Source organism: Polyodon spathula, chromosome 3 (genome assembly GCF_017654505.1).
Source record: "Polyodon spathula isolate WHYD16114869_AA chromosome 3, ASM1765450v1, whole genome shotgun sequence".
Classification (NCBI taxonomy): Eukaryota; Metazoa; Chordata; class Actinopteri; order Acipenseriformes; family Polyodontidae; genus Polyodon; species Polyodon spathula.
The window spans coordinates 30,819,531-30,840,095 of record NC_054536.1 but is presented as its reverse complement, the minus strand read 5'-3'; the positions used below and the strand labels follow the sequence as shown (position 1 = coordinate 30,840,095).

Genomic DNA, 20,565 nt, shown 5'->3' with positions numbered 1-20,565 from the left:
ATATATATATATATATATATATATATATATATATATATATATATATATATGAAAAATAAAGAAAATAGACATATGCACTTCTAAATTTTTTCATTTATTTCTATAATAAAACCAAAGTGTTTCTCATTTTCAAAATGCAGCAGCCCCTCTCGGCTCTGTACTTGATCTTAAACTCCCAGGCCCTTCTAATAACAATAAAGATGTTTTCTGTTTTTTTTAAATTACTTATTTATTGTATTATTGCTCTGACAACAGATCAAGCTTAGTAGGGTAATCAATCAATCATATAAATGAATACAATACCCAAGCTAAAGTACGTTACTAACGTATTGAAGATACAAAAACTACTTTTACTATCCATGCTCCAATCACATGCTGCACAATTCCCAGTTCAGTCTAACAAAAGCATAACGATTTGCAATGCTGTTATAAAATTATATGTGAAACTGTAATATTCCAGAATAATAGTTTCTATACTGTTGTTTTCACGTCACTCTACTAAAGGCTTCTCACGTTGATTGACCAAATGAGTACTAACAAAGCGGAGATTTGTGACGCATGCGAGAAATCTAATCCTGATGAGAATGAAGGCTTGGCCAATCAACATGCAGTGATTTATGCTGACGTTAATGGTGGCTAATAGCAGCTAACAGAAACAGAAGCAGTATGAGGAAACAGAATGCAAGCAGCCTGAACCGCGTGGAATGGAAGCTGGGTAGCTTAGTGGGGGCTGCTATGGTCACACGAATTCCCACTGGTCCCTGCATGCTGCCACAGTGTCTCATTTGAGAATCATTGGCCTATACTTGCACGCACACTGACAACCAGGTTGAAAGAAAACCCATAAAATAGACATCAAACCTGTCCTGGAGCTGAAGGGGTTAAATCAATGTGCAAGCTGTCTCTGGTGTTCTGGTTTATATCACCTGGTACAAAAGCCCCTTGCAAATGTGCTCTCCAAGTTGGATTGCTACCCCATGTTAGGATTGTAAATCACCTGTCACCTGGGGAAATGATTTACCCGCCCCAGATGTTCTGGTATTTCCATTGACAGTTCTGGTTTAATTGCAGATGATGCATGAGTAACCCTGTCTGTCTGCAGGAATCGGGTTAGATTTCAAGCGGCCTCTATCCCAGCTGAGGGAGGTGCACCTGCGGCGCTACAACCTGCGCAGGTCAGCCCTGGAGCTGTTCTTCATCGACCAGGCACACTACTTCATCAACTTCAAGAAGAAGGTGCCTTTTCATTTGTTCATGTATTCATGTATCTGTTTATTTTAAATGTTTAACCAGGAAAAATTATATCAAGTTGAATACCTTGTTTCTAAACTCACTGCACTACTTCCTCAGGACTTGAGACTGCAACATTCTGAGTTTCTATAGGGCATATATCTACCCTTTTAACACTACACATATCTACCCTGCTAACGTTACACATATCTGTCCTATTAAACCTACATACATCTACCCTGTTACCGCTAATATAATAATGTATTTATTATGTACATACTGAATGTATTATGATATTGTAGCAGCCCAACCAGGCCACCGCTCTCCTATGTACAGCTCATATAGACCATGGGGACAATCAGACGTAAAATAATAAAGTAATACATTTGTCTAAATTAAGCACAGAAAACAGAGCAATCCAGTCATAACACAACCAATGAGAACTAACACAAGCCAGGGGCCACACCCCCGTGCAGCTGCTGTCTCTGACACTGCTGCACTGAACAGTGCTGCTGCTACTCCTTTACACAGCCTCTGGTGCCTCTGGATGACAGGTGTGATCCACGGGCTGTCGGACGGCCTGGTGAGGCCAGCCTCCCGCTTCTCGGTCAGGGTCATCTCTGTAACCTCCTGCCGGTTCTAGGGGAAGCCAGCGGGGTCCTCGGCTTGATGGGTGGTGCTTCACCGGTATCAGTGCCATGCTGCACCAGGTGGGCACGGCCCGCTACTTCCGGCTTGTTTGCGAAGAGATATTTTAACTCCAGCAGCAGTGTCCGCAGCTGGGCCTGCCGCACCGGGCTAAGCCCATCACAGCTCCGGCGCCACTGCTGCCCAACTGGTGTCTTGGCTGTGTCGGACACTGACCACCTCTGATCCACTTTGCAGTCATAGTAAAGAATAGATCCAAGATATTTCATATAATTGCATACTGTACCAGTGTTGGTGAAATGGCATAGTCATATAAGCTTAATAAATGTGTGCATGTGTGTGTATATATGTGTGTATGGCTCTCTTTCTTAATTTCTCTCCCTGTCTGACCTGCAGGTTCGAAACAAAGTGTACTCTCGGATCCTGGGTCTCCGCCCTCCCAATCTCTTCTACTTTGGGTCTCGCTCGCCTCAGGAGCTGCTCAAGGCATCTGGGCTCACACAGGTAAGTGCAGCCCTGCCCCCCCTTCACAATTTTACACAGGCTGAGCTGTGTGTCTCTGCAGACCTTTATAAAAATATCACATAGTAAAATATAGCTAGGTGTAATAAAGCGTAATTAAGTATTGTAAAGCCCTGAGAGCTGTTTTAAAGCATATTAATAAGCCTGGCAAGCCAGGGTAAACCATGGTAAATGCATAGTATAACCATGGGAAAAACATGGGAAAACTGCAAGAATACCGTGGTAAACTTTTGTAAAGGGAGAAATGTTTGTCCTGTCATTCAGCTGCATCTTTTTTATTTGACTCGTTTCAGAAATGGGTGTTCAGGGAGATCTCCAACTTTGAGTACCTGATGCAGCTAAACACCATCGCTGGCAGGACCTACAATGACCTCTCCCAGTACCCTGTGGTAAGCTGACCCAGTGCTAATGAAGTCTCTGTGTGAGCTGCTGCATGTCTGTCAACAGGAGTGTGGCCTCCTGATTTAACAGAGACCATCCTAATGGGCAGAATATGTAAGTGTAGTGTGTGATTTTGAGAGATCCTGCAAGTGTCTGTCTGTCAGTCTGCACTGTCGATTTAAGTTGGTGGTTTTAGGGAGTGCCTGCCGGCGTGTCTGTACACCCTGCAATATTTAGAAACACTACAAGAAACCTACTAAATTCAGTGACAAATGCTTACATTTTTTAAAGTTTCTTTTAGTAATACTAAAGTGTTTTGTAGTTTTCAGTGTCTGAACTGTGTTTGAACTGGCTGCCTGTTGGTCGATGTGTTCCCTTAGTTCCCGTGGATCCTGTGTGACTACAGCTCCGATACTCTCGATCTAGACAACCCTGACATCTTCCGCGACCTCTCTAAACCCATCGGAGTGGTCAACAGCCGGCACGCCAAGGACGTGAAGGAAAAGTGAGAACGCTTTTCATTACCGACTCTTATTCCTGCAGCGTGTCTCATGAGGTGTCGCGGGCGTAATTGTCAATATTGGTTATCTTTCTAAATTTCTTTTAGGTGTGGAATACCTAAGAAAAAAGGAACTATTTCATATCATTTAAGTGGTGCCGATAGTCAGCTTGGGTGTGGCCGCCCAATTTATCATAGAGCATCCTAATGGGCAGAATGTCTGATATTGCCTGTGATGCCTGACTTATGAGACACCCTGTGTAACAAATGCTTCCATTGTGTTGCGCCACCCCTGTATAGCTCTGCCTATTAATCTGTCATGCTAACTTTTTCTAATGTCTGTCAGTGTTAAACTATGATTGTTAGGCCATGTTGTTGGCTACGTCAGAAATAAAAAAATAAGTAAAAATTATGCAACCATAATGTTCTTCTCGTTTCCTAATGACTCACAGGATATATGTAAGGCATCTGTTTTTATTAATTACATTTCCCTGTGCTTATTTTTAGTTATTTTCAAGTTTTAAATGAATCTTTTTCCAGAGTTCTCATTTTTTATATACTGTATGAAATTATTGTTTTCGGTTACTTTTCTTTTTTTCTGTCACTATGTATAGTAACTCGACAGTACTTTAATTGTACCTTCTTTCTTTTGCTGTCTTCCACAACGAAATCCTTATGGTCACGGGCATATTCTTCTGGGGTCTGTTTAGGCATTTTTTTACATTTCACCACAATTTGAATTCTGTTTTAAATTACACAAGCTTGTAAGTACTACCTTTTAATACTGTAACATAGCTTTAAAAGAACATCTTGTTTTAAATCTCGGGAGCTTATTACAGTCTTACAAATGTATGAATTTGCTGCAACTCAGTAATTGGGGTGGGTTTTAAAGTACTCAGAATGAAATCAATGTGAGATACAAGTCTGGAAAGAGGGACATTGCCCAGCTGAATTGGGATTTTTTGTTTTGTGTTTTTTTTTTTTTTTTTTTTTTTCCACAGAGAAAAGGGATCAGTGTTTATTGGATATGCAGAGATTTCTTTTTTTTTGTATGGGGGGGGTTATTGTGTTTTTTATTGGTTAAAAACAAAAATTTGCATAAATGTAATTAACAACCCATTTTTGCTAGCCCTTAACCCATAGTGGCTAGTCCATAGTAACGATGTGCAGCCTGTACTCCTTTCACACTGTGTCTGTTTCTGTGCGCAGGTACGAGAGTTTTGAGGACTCCACAGGCACCATTGATAAATTCCACTATGGCACACACTACTCCAACGCAGCGGGAGTCATGCACTATATGATCCGGAGTGAGCCCTTCACCACCCTGCACATCCAGCTGCAGAGCGGCAGGTAGGGCACAGCACAGCATACGACTGCATACACAGCAGGCTTCACACAACAGGGCTGCAAAATTAATTTAATAAAATGCTTTTTTTTTTTTTTTTTTTTTTTTTACAAAGCATGTTTTTTTGTTGTTGTTTGTTTTGGGTTGTTAAAATTTTGGGCTTGATTTCACAGCTGTGTCCTGTATTTTTAGAGCACTCCTTTGCAGTGTCGACTCAAAGTACCCTGATATACTCATTAAGTACAACTGTAGTTAGGCGATTTTTAATATTTTAATTTGATTGATTATCTGTAAATTTAACAAGCGTGTTTTTTTTTTTTCCTTGTTATTCAAAGCAAACGTATTTCTCATGCTATGGTGCAGTGACTCCCCCTTCTGACAGTGTGCTGCCATTGCTCCCCAGGTTTGACTGTGCAGACAGGCAGTTCCACTCAGTGCACGCAGCCTGGCAGGCACGCATGGAGAACCCCGTGGATGTGAAGGAGTTAATCCCAGAGTTCTTCTACTTCCCAGAGTTCCTGGAGAACATGAACGGTAAGTGGAGCAGCTGGCTCCCTGCAGTGGAGAGGGACTGGCCGGTTGTCCCTGTGCCAGTCTCGGCTGCATAACTTTACTGTGATCTGACAAGCTGGAGAGTGTGATTTGAAGCCCTGTGTGAGACAACTGCTCTTCTGAGTTCATAATATTAACCAACACCAGACACTTTTAGGAAGTATGTATCATAGGGGTGCACAATTCTAATCCTCAAGGTCTGGAGCCCTCCTGGTCTTTGTCCCACCTGCACCTTAAATGACTTTAACTATACAAATGTAACCTCCTTCCAGGTCTAAAGCAGTGAATTATTTCATATACCTATAAACCCTGGGTTTAAAAAAAATAGAAAAAAAAGGCAGATGCAGGGGGAGATTTAACTGAAGTTTAAGTGGATTGAATATGGTTAACCCAAGTCATAAATTCAACTGGAAGCTGAGTAGATACATTTAGATTGGCAGGTAGTAAGGCTTTTCTTATGCAGAATAGTTTACCAGGTGACACTGTAACTGCTCTAGGTGGAATTCTACCTGTTTTGATGTAAGCCAGCTGAACTTGCAGAGCTCTGTGGTGGAGTTTGTGTGCCTAGTTAATGATCCCCCGCTCCCCTTCCTCTGTTTCTTATCCTCAGGGTTCGACCTTGGCTCCCTGCAGGTGTCTTTGGATAAAGTGCATGACGTTGTTCTACCAAAGTGGGCTGAATCCAGGGAGGACTTCATCCGGAAGCACAGGAAAGCACTGGTATGCCATCCCTGACCTGTCTGTTGAAGCTTTACTAAATCAGCTCAATCCAGAGATGCACTATCAAGTATATTCCACAATCGTGCGTTGTAAAATGAACAGTAGAGTAAAACTTTGATTATCAAACCCCTCTTAATCTAAGGAGCCCCTTGGTAACCTGTCTTGTTGAGTGCTGTGGTATTCTGTGCTGCTGTCATAAAAAATGTGCTTTTTCATCCCTTAATATCTGGTGCTTACAGAACAGTTCAGTACTGTATGTTGTATATTTACAGCTAAAGAGGCTGAATATCTTTTTCGGAGATTTCTTGATTAGGAAGATCAAATAAACAGTTTCACAGCTCTAATTCGATTCTTCCTCTGGTCCCAGTTAGGTTTTACTGTAGTGGTTATAAAAATGATTATTATTATTACTGTAAAGAAATAAACACAGATTCTATACAACAATTTATAAAATACAATCAAGAAAGCAGTGTAGTGTTAGACAGAATGTCCTAGCTAAAATGTTTGCAGTATTTCTGAATACTTTGTTTCTAAACTGAACATTTGAAACTTAAATACTGAATAGATATGCATGGCTGGGGAAGAAGTATGGAATCACTAAGATAATGATGCTGGCTTTGTTTCCCCTGCAGGAGTGTGAGCATGTGTCTGCCCACCTGCATGAATGGATTGATCTGATCTTTGGCTACAAGCAAAGGGGACCTGCTGCAGTGGAAGCACTCAACGTCTTCTACTACTGCACCTACGAGGGTGAGGGAGGGGGGAGGGATTGCTGGGGTGAGGCTCGAGCCGAGGGATGATGGGTTCTTACCTTGTATGATGAACTGCATACACAAAGTAAATTCCCTGTCAGTATTCACTTTAAGCAGCACAGGGTGTGTGTGACACATATGGATTAGTTGTTGTATATAATAATACTTCTAGTAATACTAATTTAAAAAGTAACAGCACTCTAGTGAAGAGCTTCTCATGAAGTTTAAACGATTAGGAAATTAAAGGAAAATGAAGATTACCTATAATATGGTTTCTTCATAGGATGAAGTCCACACACAAAGTAAACTCACTGCTTGCGTCAAGAGAAACAAACCAATCTCTTATTCAGAGATCAGTGTGGTGTAATCCTTTTTTGCCCAAAGTCAGTGTACCTCCTCCATAAAAGCAGTATTATTTGTCCAAATATCTCCTGCGTTCGCTTGGGTAAGGACGCAGTGTAGTCTCTCTTTTTTTTTTTTTGTCTGTTCAAAGCACAGACTTGTTGTAGGTATTCACATTTCTATGTTTTTGTTTTGTTTGTTTATATTCATCAAAAAAATATGTTTCTTCTTTTTTAGCGAGTTAGTTCTTTCTGGATTTCTCTTTTCCTATTAATGACTATCTTCCCATGCCATCTGTTTGTACATTGTGTGGTTCTGTGTTTAATGAGTGTTGATATTTCGGGGGCGCTCCTTCACCCCCTTCGCTCCGTGCTTTGCGATCAAATAAGCCCACTCGAGATCAACAAAAATATGGAGCAGCCTCAGGAACAGCGGAGCTCAGCCATGTCTCCCCCAAGGAAGCGGTCTTGCAAGTCTACGCATTCCTGTGACAGCAGGGAGAGAGACACGCCTGCGAAACCAGCTGCAGCCACTGTGGTGATTTCAGCCTGCACTGCTCAGCCACCTCCTTCCCAGGTCATGACCCAGTGACTAGAGGACTTTGAAGATCTAAACAGGCTCGGTCTACAGAGGCTGCTTTCCTGTATACAGCAATGCTGACGCTGTTTTGAGAAGGATTTCATCCTCTTTGTGTCATTACCCAGACCAAAACAGAGGAGGGCAATTTTCTTAGTGTTATTAATGCAACACACACAAATTAAAAAATAAAGCCAGTCTGGAGGCCTGTTGAGGCTATGCAGGATAACTCTCCCAGGAGTATATAATTGGCCCGGTTCTCGGCACTGGTCCAGCTCCTGAATGGCCAGCCTTGGGAGCGGTCTGTGTGTGGCGACCTGCTGAGCCAGACGCAGGGGATCCTGTGGCATCCTGACCCAGTGCTGAGCACTGCACTTAAGCCAGCTCGGTCTATCAGATGAGGTTATTGCAACCTTCCAGAATGCCAGGTACAGGACAGGTTTAAATGGGGAGTTTTCCAGACTTGGTGTCTGTCTCGTGGGCTGGACTCCCTTGCCCCATGGTAGCCATACTGCCATTTTTGCAGGACCTTTTTAACAACGGAAATCTCCCTCTACTCTAGGTCTACCTAGCAACTATTTCAGCTTGCCATACTAAAATAAACTCCCCCGGAGCGCTCTTCCTGGCGGGACAAGGAACTCTGAGTTTGCGTCCTTGTCCCTCGCTGGCAGTTGAATATGGTGCTTAACATGCTTATGAAAGCACCATTCGAGCCCCTGTATTCGGCAGAGCTGAAATATTTATCTTTGAATACAGTTCCATTTCAAGTACGAAATGTAACCTTTACCATATGGGTATTTACCTCCTAAAGACCACGAAACCTGAATAAAATATGTCAAAGCTGCTTGCAGAGCCTTGTTCACATATGTACTTGTTACCTGTATCTGCTGTATTGTTAGCATTTATTGTTTTTTAACACAAAATGTATGCGATATTAAAATAATTGCTGTAATAGTTTTCACTAATTACGCATAATTTGTGCACGACAGCTTGTTGCTTGTCTAGTCCCACTGCCGCCTTCTGCCCTGCATGAAGCCATTGGCTTAGTCACTCCTTGCCAGGGAACGAGCAACATAAATCAGCTAACTTTTATGATAGGCAATTATAATAGTATTCTGGTAGCCTATTTGCTGAGGTCCCTGGATGAGCTGCGCCTGGTTAATAACAACCTGCTCCATGTGTCAGGTTGATAGCTGCACGTAGGCAGCTCCTGCTTTCTGAGGCACACGTGCCTGACAGGGACAAAGCACTGTTGGATGTCCCTATTACACCAGGACATACATTTGGTCCCTCGGTGGACTAGATCCTACAGCACTTTCACATTTGCGTGGGAATCCACAAAGGAGCTGGTTCGCTTGCTTTTCAAGGCCCCAGCCGGCTGAGCCTGTTGCCAGAGGTGGTGTTCAGAACCGGTCCTGTGGCGGCTCAACATGGTGGCTTCAAAAGGTTCTGCCACCCGGCACAGCCCAGGGCTTTTCAGTGAGCATCTGGAGTACTGGTTACATTTCTATTTCAGTGAACCAGGGTTATAATAATAACCTAATGTTTTCCTACCAGCAATCATCTACGCAAAGCAAGTAGGTGAATTGCAAGCATTTTCCATTGCTAAAGCATCTCTATTTTTCAAGGAGGCCAGGACTAAGGCCTGCTTTCCTCTCTAAAACATCTCTGCTTTCCATGTCAACCAGACAGTGGAGTTGGAGGCGCTTCATCCACCATCAGTCTGACAGGGAGAGGAAGCCCCACACACTCTGCCCAGTTAAGGCATTAGCATACTATGTTGACCGGACTCAGGGTTGGCATCAAACGGAGCAGCTCTGTATCTGCTGTGGGTCTAAGTTCCAAGGACAAACCCTGTCCAAACAACGGCTGTCGGAGTGGATTGCGGACACTGTCTGGCTTGCCAACCTACCCCAGAAGGTCAGTGGTCATTCCACAAGAAACCTCACAACCTATTTTGCATTATTCCAGAGTGCATCTGTCTCTGACCTATGCAGTGCTGCAGTATGGGTGACCCCCATACTTTCATTAGGTTCTGTAGACTGAATGTCTTAGACCCCCAAAACCCTGCTTTTGGGGCAGATGGCTATGGGCAAGAATAAAATCAATGTTTCTTTTTTCTGTGCTGATTTCTGGTGGTTTTGAATCCCTTAGCAACAATTGTTGGAGGTAATAAAGTTTACTTTTTTATTCTGTGGTGGAGGTAATACATCGAAGGTAATTCTTGTTGGCCCCATCCGGCTCTCCAAGGTTCTGAGGCTTAATGTGTTTACTTTGCAAGAGCAAGGTGATGTATTATCGTTCTAATGTTCAGACTGCATCCAAAAGCCATGCATTGCATCAAGGTAAGGGAAAACTTGCCCTGCCCTTCCTTGTGTATAGCTGACTGTGGTTCTCTATACAGGTGCTGTGGACCTGGATGCCATTGCAGATGAAACGGAGAGGAAGGCTCTGGAGGGGATCATCAGCAACTTTGGACAGACTCCCTGCCAGCTGCTGAGGGTGAGCCAGCATGTTGATAGTGCTGACTTACCCATTTCCATGGAGCGGCCTATCACAGCCAGCTCTTTCACCATTCACTTCATCACTTACCTATCTCTGTTAAAGGCCACCCAATCAACCCAGAACAAACAACCTGAACGGTATTTGTTGTCCAGAAGATGATTAGTATGGATTATGAAGACAAAGACTTTTTTTTTAAAAAAATTTTTAACGTTATGAATGTTGGATTATTATGTTAACTGAGCCAGCAGACTAATATTGATCCTTACCCTTTTCCATGATAGGGCCTTTCAATGTGGTTCTGTAACCCACTGTCTGTCTGTCTCTCTGCAGGAGCCCCATCCTCCCCGGCTGTCTGCGGAGAACGCTATGCGGCGACTGGCTCGCTTTGAGAACAACCCCCTCAACCTCCTGGACCACTTGTCTCAGCTCAAGGCCTTCGTAGAGGTGCTTACTACCAGGAGGAGGGACACACACACATCTATCGAGATAGAGATATATATATTAAACAACTATTAAAATATCAAAATAAACTAAAATTCAATGACAAATGTTTGCTATGTATTGCATTGTAAAAGACTTCTAGTGAAAACGTTTGTCATTTAATTTTAGTTTCTTTTAGTATTTCTAATGCCTGAGGTAGAAACTGAGTTATTACTAAAGTGAGCTGTGAAATTCGTATTCATTCAGGCAGCGCTGGCCCTGCTGATGAGTTCTAATGACATGGTGTTTCTCTTCCAGAGTATCAGTGATAACGTTTCCCTGGTGCAAGCTGTAGTTCCCAAAAACCAGGCCCGCTCTTTCATCACCCAGGGCTATCCGGACCTGCTGGTAAAGATGAGACCCCCATAGTGGGAACTTCCTCTCTGCTTCAGTCTTCTCCTTTTCCTAACTTCTTCTCTTTATGTATTATATTAATTATTCTGCTTCATTTCTTAAATCTCTTGGGTACTCTTTCCCTGCCAGTATTTTATATCGAAACAATATTAATATAATAAATTATTTCAACCTGAATTATTCATAAATTTTCTTTTAACATTGTATATGAAGCAATTTCTTTACAAGTTGTGAAAAATCAGACTTCTTTTTGACATGGAGTAAATAATAGTTGAACCTTGTTTAATACAATAGCTGTATGTTTCTTTGATTATTCGTAGTACCACTGTGCATATTAGCAGTACATGATACTGTATTTTTATTATGACTTTTTCTTATTGTTTTGGTAGTTCTGGCTGAACTCCATTTCCCATAACCCTTTGCTCTCCCCTGTCTCCCAGGTTACAGTCAGTGCCAATGGATTGCTGGGAACTCACAGCTGGCTGCCATACGATAAAAACATTGCAAACTACTTCAGCTTCAGCAAGGACCCTACTGTCTCCAACCCGAAGTATGAAAGTCTCTCACACTGCTCTGCTTTGCTGTCATACTGTAATTTTGCAGTACTGAATTTGCTAGACTATACTGTATTGAAGTTGCTAGCTCTAAGATGCCCAGTACTGAATTGCCTTTACAATACCACTATTGAAGTGGCTGGCTCTCAGATCGATCCCCTGTTCAGTACTGAGTTCTCTATACTATACTCTGAATGTACCGGTTCTGATCGCCATTACAGAGTTCTGTTTATGATACTGTATTGAAGTTGTGTACCCCACCTCTCTCTCTGCAGGACCCAGCGTTTCCTGTCGGGACCCCTGTCCCCTGATGTGGAGCTCACCTCAAAGATCCTGGTGGTGTCTCACGATGGGAAGCTGCTATTCAGTGGGGGGCACTGGGACAACAGCTTGCGGGTAACTGCACTGGCCAAGGGGAAGGTGGTCGGGCAGCTCTGCAGGCACATTGGTACGTCAACACAGGGGCAGGGGGCATTGGGGGAGCTTCGGAGAAGAGACCTCTGTACCTGACTCCTGCGGTGCTTTCTGTTGCATTAGACCCTTAACATTAGAACGGCTACCTAGAACCGCCGCGCCGGTCATTTTAACCGCTACATTTTTAAACAGCTTCGATATGAAAATGAAAGACAAACCACTGGGTACAACTCAAAAGTTTTATTCATGAATGTCATATCTAACATTTGCTTAGCAGAAACACTGTATTTAAATGGAAAATGAAACATAAAAGACTTTTCAAAACTACAAAAAAAAAAAACTGTAATAAAATAAGCATTTCAGAAGAAACTAGTGTGTAAACAGGTATATGTACATACAAAACTATGAAATCATTTTTTCTAATACTAACATAAAAAAGAAAATGTAACACTACTTCCAGTGTGTTGGCTCCTATTGGACTGTGTAGTGTAGCCTATAGGCTACTGCAGCCTGCTGTAGCCTGCCTGCTGTCTGTCTGTCTTACTCTATTGTTCTATTTGTGTATTTGTTGTATTTATTTATAACTTGCACTTCTCATATACTTGTAAGTCGCTCTGGATAAAGGTGTCAGCTAAATAATAATAGTAATAATAATAATAAATAATAATAATAATAATATTAATAATGAGCCGTGTAACAAGAATGCTTTGAGCGAATCGTACTTCACAAACAACACCCTGAATAACAATCCACAGAGATAACTAATCATAACTAAATTCCTGTTATGTACAGGATGCATGGCGCTTTCAAAATAACACAATCCAACAAGATGTACTTTGACTCTGCATAAAGGCATACTGCCGTTTCATATTGGCCACAGACATCAGAAGTTGTGTTATTGTTTACCTACCTGGCGTGTGTACACTGAGTGCAGCTTTGCAGTATTGTGATCGAAATGTTTGTGCTGAAGCTTTGTGGCTAGTTCCAAAATGAACTATCTCCTGATATTTTCCCTGTTATATTCCTTATATCAAACGAAAGACTGATAGCTCCCAGGTGAGTTGCCAGGTAAGTGGCCATCTTGGGGCTATTGTTGTACGCTGTGCATGTCAAAAAAGACGCATGTTGCAAAGGATTAGCATACAGCCACACCACCCCACACTCCAGTATGAAATACAGTCCTCCCTCGCTATAAGGCTTTCCTAATGTATTTATTTTTTTGCTGCAAGAGGAGCTGCAGCTTTCTCTGGGAGACGAGACGCTTCAGGCCCGCTCCGGCAGCTGAACCTGGGGAGAGCCCGTTCCCTCTTCCCCTTGCCCGATCTGCTATCCATCTCGCAGTTGGTCTGTCGCTTTAAACAGAACTCCCGACCACCGTTTAGCCAGCCTATTTACAGTTTAAAAACTGCTAAGTAAAAGTGGTAATGTTACTTTAATTTTTTTTACAAAAAAAAAAAAAAAAAATAGGGTTGATTACATGGTGCTTTTATGCATGGTTAATATAGAGAGAGAGTTATTTTATTTTGTATTTTAGTCAGATGTGTTGCTATGTGTCCCACGGCACCCCCCTCCTCCATTTATAATGCTCTTTGGTTATAATGCTCATATTGTGTGAACCCTGAGGCACACGTTATAGAGAGGGAGCACTGTACATAGTGATGTGGCCTTGAGGTGGGAGTGTCTTGTATACGATATGTAAAAAAAATAGAATATTGTACATTATATTTTTAAAAAATCATTTATTGTAATAGCCAGTCAATATGTCCGGTCTAGTGGTACTAGGGATGTCATTTTTGCGAATCTGCTGCTCAAACACTGTCTGGTTATTTATGTCATATTTAAGAACAGTCAGGAACGGACAGGTGCATGAGAGTCACAAATGCAGTGTTATTTAGACCCTAAAACAGTCAAATTGACTGGCATGGTGGTTCTAGTGTTAATGTAAAGCTGGTCTTGAGGTTTTGGTGATGTATCGCCAGTCATTTAACCCCTTAAGGCACATAAGGAATTGAGCTGATGTTCAAACGGTTTCTTCTTAAAATACATTTGAGAGTGACTCAAGTATCACAAGAAAACTGACAATTTGGATGATCAGATTCAACCTCTTAGTAAACTTAAATCCTGTTTTGTGCACCTCATTGCAAAAATAAAAAAGTTAGCATAATTTTTTTTTGGGGGGGGGGGCATATGTTCCTTGTACCTTAAAGGGTTATAATAAATAAATAAATAAACAAAAGCATAATTTTATTGCATGTCAACACTAGTTTATGATGGAATACAGTAAGAAATGGAGCTGATCCATTTTAAACATTTTTAAAAGAAAATAAGAAGATAACAAATGTACAAGTTTACGAACGAGAGGAGACCTTTCAGACCATCACACCCTTCCAGTCCCCAGTATGTGATTAATCTAAAAACTTCCCAGTGTTTCAGCATCAACACCATGGCTAGGTAACCCATCCTATAAACATGTGACTTTTTGTGTAAAGATGATACAGCTGAAAGTCCAACATGATTATTGCTGATAACACAACTCTAGTTTTTCAGTACAATTCGTAAGAGTGTTAGGAGACCTTGCTGCCGTCTGGTTTAATGCTGTTCTCTTCTCTTGTAAGACATCGTGACGTGCCTGGCGCTGGACCTGTGTGGAATCTACCTCATCTCTGGCTCACGGGACACCACCTGCATGGTGTGGCAGGTCCAACAGCAGGTACACATGGCCAGCCCTTGTTGGAGGCTTGCATACACTTTCATAAGGTTTTCTATCTAATCGGTCCTAAGAATTAATGCAGTAAATCTACATTTCATGCCAAACATTTTTGTAAACTATCGTACAAATCTTACGTGGAAAAAGTACATTTGATTTGGGTTTTTTTTTTAGTTTATTTTTACTCCTGTGTTTTTGTTTAAACTTTTATGCTGATTTTAACATATAATAAAGGACAAACTTTTTGAAAAAAATTGAGTGTTAATGGAATTTCCTCATAAAACTAGACATTTTGAGTTAAATGTTTATTAAAATACTATTGTGTTTACTGTTTAAACCTTTACAACCTTCATTCTAATAAGCAGTGCAGTGACAGCCAGTTTTCTTTTCCTCGCCTCTGCAGGGTGGGTTTTCCTGTGGTCTGGCTCCAAAGCCAGTTCAGGTCCTCTATGGACACAACGATGAGGTCACCTGTGTGGCCATCAGCACCGAGCTGGACATGGCGGTCTCGGGGTCAAAGGTGAGGGGTCAGGTCCTTCTAAAGAGTTTAACATGATTCAGTGTCTAACTAGCATGGTGTCAGGATGGAGGAAAAATGCATGTTATTCCTGGCAACCTTTGCTTCATTTTGCCATTGCCGATACACTGCCTTGGAGCAGCCTACCTACATGACTGTCCTTGCTACTGTGGAACCTAACAGATCTTTGCTTTCATTAATTTGTGGTGGATTTTTTTTGTCTTGCAGGTTTTATGCGAGTGTTATTCTACTCTGTCCTGTTTTGTGAACTCAGTGACACCCTCCTTCTGCGTGCTGTCTTAATGTCTAACTCTCCTCCATCCCTTTCTCTCTTCTCTCCCTCTCTCAGGACGGCTCATTGATCGTGCACAGTGTGCGGAGGGGGCAGTTCATGCGGACCTTGCAGCCAGCCTGTGAGCGCTCTCTCCCGGTCACTATCTCCGACCTGGTCGTGGGGTTGGAGGGCCATATCGTCACACAGACCATCCTGCAGGGGAGGAGCACGGTCAAGGTAACAGGATGGAGGGGAGGGAGGTGTGCTAAACCTTGTATAAGAGACATCTATTATTTATTATTATTATTATAGCTTATAGAGAGTTACTTTTTAGTTGCATCACTTGTAAGTGTTCAGTGTAAATGTAGAAAAAAACATTGTCTTCAGCTTAAGAAGGCAGTAGTAGAAATATTGTGTCTGTCTTGGTGGCTACTTGTGTGTATGCATGCTTGTGTCTGTTACTGTGTGTGCTGCCTGTCTGACTGTCTCTCTGTCATTGTCTCTCTTTCTTTCTCTCTCTCTCTTGTTCAGGATAAGTTCTCCCTGCACTTGTACTCTATTAACGGGAAGCTGCTTGCGTCGGTGGTTCTGGAGCAGCAGGTGTCGGCGATGTGCCTGTCTCAGGAGCACGTCATCCTGGGTACGGTGCAGGGCTCCCTGTGCATCCGAGACCTATACAGGTAGGAGCAGCACAGCTGCCTATCAGAAGAACTGTTTAGACAAACGTTGCAACCAGAACATATGAAATAATTTTTTATTTGAATTGTATTAAATACAAACGCTTAATTTTACTTGACGGTAACATTGCCTTGCTTTGGGTTTGTGTTCCAGTCTGAAGTTGGTGATGAGCCCTTTGGCGCTGAAGGTCTCGGTCCACAGTGTATCCATAACCAAAGAGAACAGCCACATCCTGGTGGGACTGGGAGACGGCAAGCTTATTGTGGTGGGAGCCGGGCAACCCTCTGAGGTACGAGATAGAGGGCAGATAAGACAGGACACACACTGGTGCGAATGGGAGAGAGCAGTGGGAGTAAATGATCGGGCAGGGGGACGTGGAGTATGGGACAACTTTTGATTGTGTTGTAATTTAACAAAGAAAATGATCTTCAGCAAACCAGGAGATTGTGTGCACAGGCAGTCCAGTGATTTTATTTTGCTACGTTTGTTTCATTTCGTGACAAAGTGTATCGTTACACCCCTTTTCCTAACACCCTCTCTATGTGATCAGGTGAAGACGGGCCAGTTCACTCGGAAGCTGTGGGGCTCGAAGCGGCGCATCACTCGGATCTCCTCGGGGGAGACGGAGTACAACCCCACAGAGTCTGCTGAGAAATAGAGCTGCAGCCACAAGGCACCAGACAGGAGGCTGGGGAGAAATCCTAGTGTGAAGGGGGGCTGAGAGACCCGGGACCAAAAACAAAGCACTTGTCAGATTAAAATGGAATGGAGGCTCCCGTGCAAAGACTCCACCGCCACAGCCAGACGAGTGAACAAGCCTGAGTTGGGGGAGAACCTGACTCCTGCTCTCTCACCGCCTGCTTACCACAGAGTGGTTTCTGGAGTAGTTTCCAGGAAAAAAAAGGAAGGTGTTTCTTTATTTATTTTAAATGTTTTTATATTCTTTTTCAAAAACGTCACATTCCCATTGCATTGAAAGTTCACTGTTTTTATCACAAAGACAAGACCTTCTGTATTTTTATTTATGCATGTATATACAAAAATAATATGTACATACATACTGTACTGTGTATGTGATGTGACCACACAGGGAATGTGTACTCCTACATATGTTGCCCCTAAAAAGCTTTGAATCTGTGTTCAAGACGTACAAACACAAATAGATCAAGTGAACATGGAGGGCAGAAAAACTAAACAAGCTTTGTATTCAGGGAGGAAACCAGATCACACATGATCAGATTCACTCTGCTCTGTACAAGCTCCACAGTTCCCACTATACTGTACGAATACGTGTCTGTGTGTAGAAATGATTGCATTCAGTATCAGGCACACATACGAGTTATAAACATATTGTGTGTGTGTGTGTGTGTGTGTGTGTATATATATATATATGCAAAATAATAATAATGTTAAGTGTGTAAAAGATGCTGTACACTAGGAGAATGGTAAGGAATAGCCAAACCTCATTTACCATACACTGTGCACCTGTTGTGTTGCTTGAGCTCACACGCTTAATCCAGGGTTAGGAGCTTTGTATGTTCAGTCACTTCAGAAGAACTGGTGCGTGGTGTTGGGAGACCTGGGGTGTATGCACTGGGGGAAACCTGGTGAGTTCTGGTTTTGATATATGGTGAAGTGTGAATGGCAGTCAAAGCTGCAGACAAATGATTAAGTTTGTATAGATGCAGAATCTATATTTCTGGAATACTAGAAGTGGCCTAAATTAGTCAGTTAGTCATGGTTGGGCAGTTAACCCCAGCTCAGCCTCTCCTTGCCAACTGCTGTTTAACATAATCGCTGTCTTCTGCTATTTCGATATTGAATAATGTGCCTTGCTCACACAGGAATTCTTGTTCCACAGCGCCCCCTGTGGCCGGTAGTGTTTCCAACATGGGGTCAGAGACAACAGCACTTGTATTTGCTGTTGTTCCACATTGCAGCTGTAGGGGTTGCTGTTGGCATAGTACAGATGGCACCCTAGTGGTGTGATGAGGAAAGAGCACCCAACACACTCAAGAGTACTAGTTTAAAAATGAGTACATGAATTTTGTAGAGACGCATCAACGCTTTAACAAAGGTATTTGAAACTACTGATTATACTATATTGCCAAAATACTACTGATTTTGTTTTCTTTAAAGATTATTTTGCAATTTTGATAGCACGTTAACTAAATGCAGAACACTGCTATTGTCAGTAAGGTCAGAGAAACAGTGCTAGGAAACAGTGCCAGATGGAGAATGATAGTGTCTTTGTCTGTGTGTTAGTGTATTGTTCCTGCCTCATCTTGGTACTCAAACTGCAAAGAACTCTTTGTAATAGCAAGCCATATGAAACAGGGTTGTAAAATGTATTCAGGCACTGAATTGACTTTCATGCCACAGTATTGACACTTGTGGTGCTTGTGGTTGTGTGTGTGTGTATATCTCTATTTTTAAACTACTGTAACACTGTGGGGAGGGAGGAGGGGAGGGGAGGGGAAGAGGGGGGATGTTTGTGCAATAATAATAATAATAAAAATAAATCAATATGTTGAGATGGGATTTTTACATCTCTTACTGTAAAAACTATTTTGTAAGGACTTACTGCACAGGTGGGAATTTGATGAATACATGAATGTGTTCTGCCTGTTTCTGTATATTGTTTATATATACATATATACACCTTGATGTTTTTTTATATTTTTATTTTCTCACAATGTACTTGAGCACTGCAAGTTTTAATGCAGTAGCAACTGGGTAAATGTGGAGCTGTTTTCTGTTTTTTTGTTTTTTTATATATATTGTTAGCTGATTCCTCTGTGATTTTTGTTTTTCACTTGGTTTCTTTGTTCTGAGGTGCTTTTCCTGGTTTAAATGATTTGCTGAACTCTTATCGGGAAGGAAAACTATGTGACTCAGCTGTGTGTGTCTCCAGGATGCTAATGCTCTCTGTATACATTTGTAAAAAAAACAAACAAAACAAAAAAAACCCTGCAGAGCGCAATCATTTAAAGGATGCCTTAAACACAGACCTTACCTTGAACGATATCGCTGCCTTTGTTTAATTACTGTGGTGATGTTTGTGATTGTTTCTTTAGAATGAACAGGAAAAAATAAATAAAAGATGGTTCTATTAAATTGTGTCAGCCTCTTCCTTTATTCTCACGATATAAAATAAATTAATTTGAAAACACTGCGCAAGGGATGTTTTCATTCTTTTTATTAATATGACAGATATTGGGTGAGGTCTAGTGAACATTAATAATTCCAGCGCTACATTGTTTTAACCATTTGCTTTCAGACTACGTCTTTCAGTTGGTACACTTCTGTATTCTATGATTTTCTCAATGAAGTTCCATTACAGGCATGGTGTCCAGTAACAATGACCCCTTTTACTGCCGTATTGTTTTAACCTCTGTGCATATCTATGATAGTTAGTTTCACATATCCATTCTTTTTCCTGTTTACAAACCTTTTGATCAGATATGCCAAACCACATAAAATCTGCCGTCAGGTGCTTTGTCTTTGTTCTCAAACTCACATTTCTGGTTTATTCCCTTTTTTTCTCAGTTGGCAGAAGTGACTTTGACAAAAAGGTCTTGTAATTGTACTGTTCTTTTCATAACATGCCAGTTGAGAGATCTGAAATACCATACAATACAATATAATCTGTTATACACTTATTTATAAGCAGTTTGTGATTTGATACCCTTGTTTTGAAAAACTGAGGGTACAATGCAGGAAAAAATGTTGTCAATGATTCTCCAGCAGCCTTTTGTGATATCCAGGCCAAGAATTATACTTTGTCACTGCAGCAAAGTGTTTCCCAATCCTGATCCTGGGGACCCACTGTGACTGCTGGTTTTCAATCCAACTGAGCTCTTAATTACTTAATGTAACTATTCATTATCTTAATTAGACAGTTTTAATTGTTTTCAGCTGTTAAACAGATGTAGATTTCAAGTTAGCTATCCAATTTTATAAGTAACTTGATATCGGCAACTTTTTAGGCGCAGAGAACAATTAAAGATCTAATTAAGTACTTTATAATATTCAATTAAGGGTTTAATTAAGTAAATGAGAACTTGGTATGAAAACCAGAAGACACAGTGGGTCCCCAGGATTGGCTATATAAATATGTAATTCCTAAACACTTGATTTACAGTAGGCATAATATATAATTTTCACGTGCTTGGGATTCAGAATTCTGCAGATTTACATTTTCTCTCATTGGCTGCAATCTGCGATTCCAGTGCTTTTGTCCCTGGCTTCTCATTCACTGTTTACAAAAATATGTATTGTGAGATACAGCACATAATGCGTCACGTAAAGATCGAAGAAATGAACAAAGATGAACAAATATTTTTGATCAATATACTGTAGCACATTACACTGCAAAACCATCCCAGACAACACAAGCTGTCTGATTGGACATAAGAACATACAGACATTCACCAGTGAGGAGGAGGCCATTCAGCTAATCTATGCTCGTCCGGTTCCAAGTAGCTGATTGATCTCAGAGTTTTCTGAAGTTGG

The 20,565-nt window shown here is 41.5% G+C and overlaps 1 protein-coding gene across 3 annotated transcripts in view; it reads left to right on the top strand.

The window, feature by feature from the left end:
- LOC121312970 (neurobeachin-like protein 2) overlaps window positions 1–19,167 on the top strand; it is a 124,027-nt gene extending 104,860 nt beyond the window's left edge. For all 3 annotated transcript variants that reach the window (XM_041245012.1, XM_041245010.1, XM_041245011.1), the window contains 19 exons: window positions 1,103–1,236; window positions 2,275–2,382; window positions 2,694–2,789; window positions 3,162–3,286; window positions 4,490–4,630; window positions 5,029–5,159; window positions 5,788–5,897; window positions 6,530–6,647; window positions 9,972–10,069; window positions 10,403–10,516; window positions 10,811–10,900; window positions 11,347–11,456; window positions 11,736–11,908; window positions 14,490–14,584; window positions 14,985–15,101; window positions 15,448–15,609; window positions 15,904–16,052; window positions 16,204–16,339; window positions 16,601–19,167. In XM_041245012.1, the coding sequence (XP_041100946.1) occupies window positions 1,103–1,236; window positions 2,275–2,382; window positions 2,694–2,789; window positions 3,162–3,286; window positions 4,490–4,630; window positions 5,029–5,159; window positions 5,788–5,897; window positions 6,530–6,647; window positions 9,972–10,069; window positions 10,403–10,516; window positions 10,811–10,900; window positions 11,347–11,456; window positions 11,736–11,908; window positions 14,490–14,584; window positions 14,985–15,101; window positions 15,448–15,609; window positions 15,904–16,052; window positions 16,204–16,339; window positions 16,601–16,708 (2,315 nt within the window). In that variant the 3' untranslated portion in view covers window positions 16,709–19,167. The remainder of the gene's footprint in view (window positions 1–1,102; window positions 1,237–2,274; window positions 2,383–2,693; window positions 2,790–3,161; window positions 3,287–4,489; window positions 4,631–5,028; window positions 5,160–5,787; window positions 5,898–6,529; window positions 6,648–9,971; window positions 10,070–10,402; window positions 10,517–10,810; window positions 10,901–11,346; window positions 11,457–11,735; window positions 11,909–14,489; window positions 14,585–14,984; window positions 15,102–15,447; window positions 15,610–15,903; window positions 16,053–16,203; window positions 16,340–16,600) is intronic.
- Window positions 19,168–20,565: the final 1,398 nt, after the last annotated feature.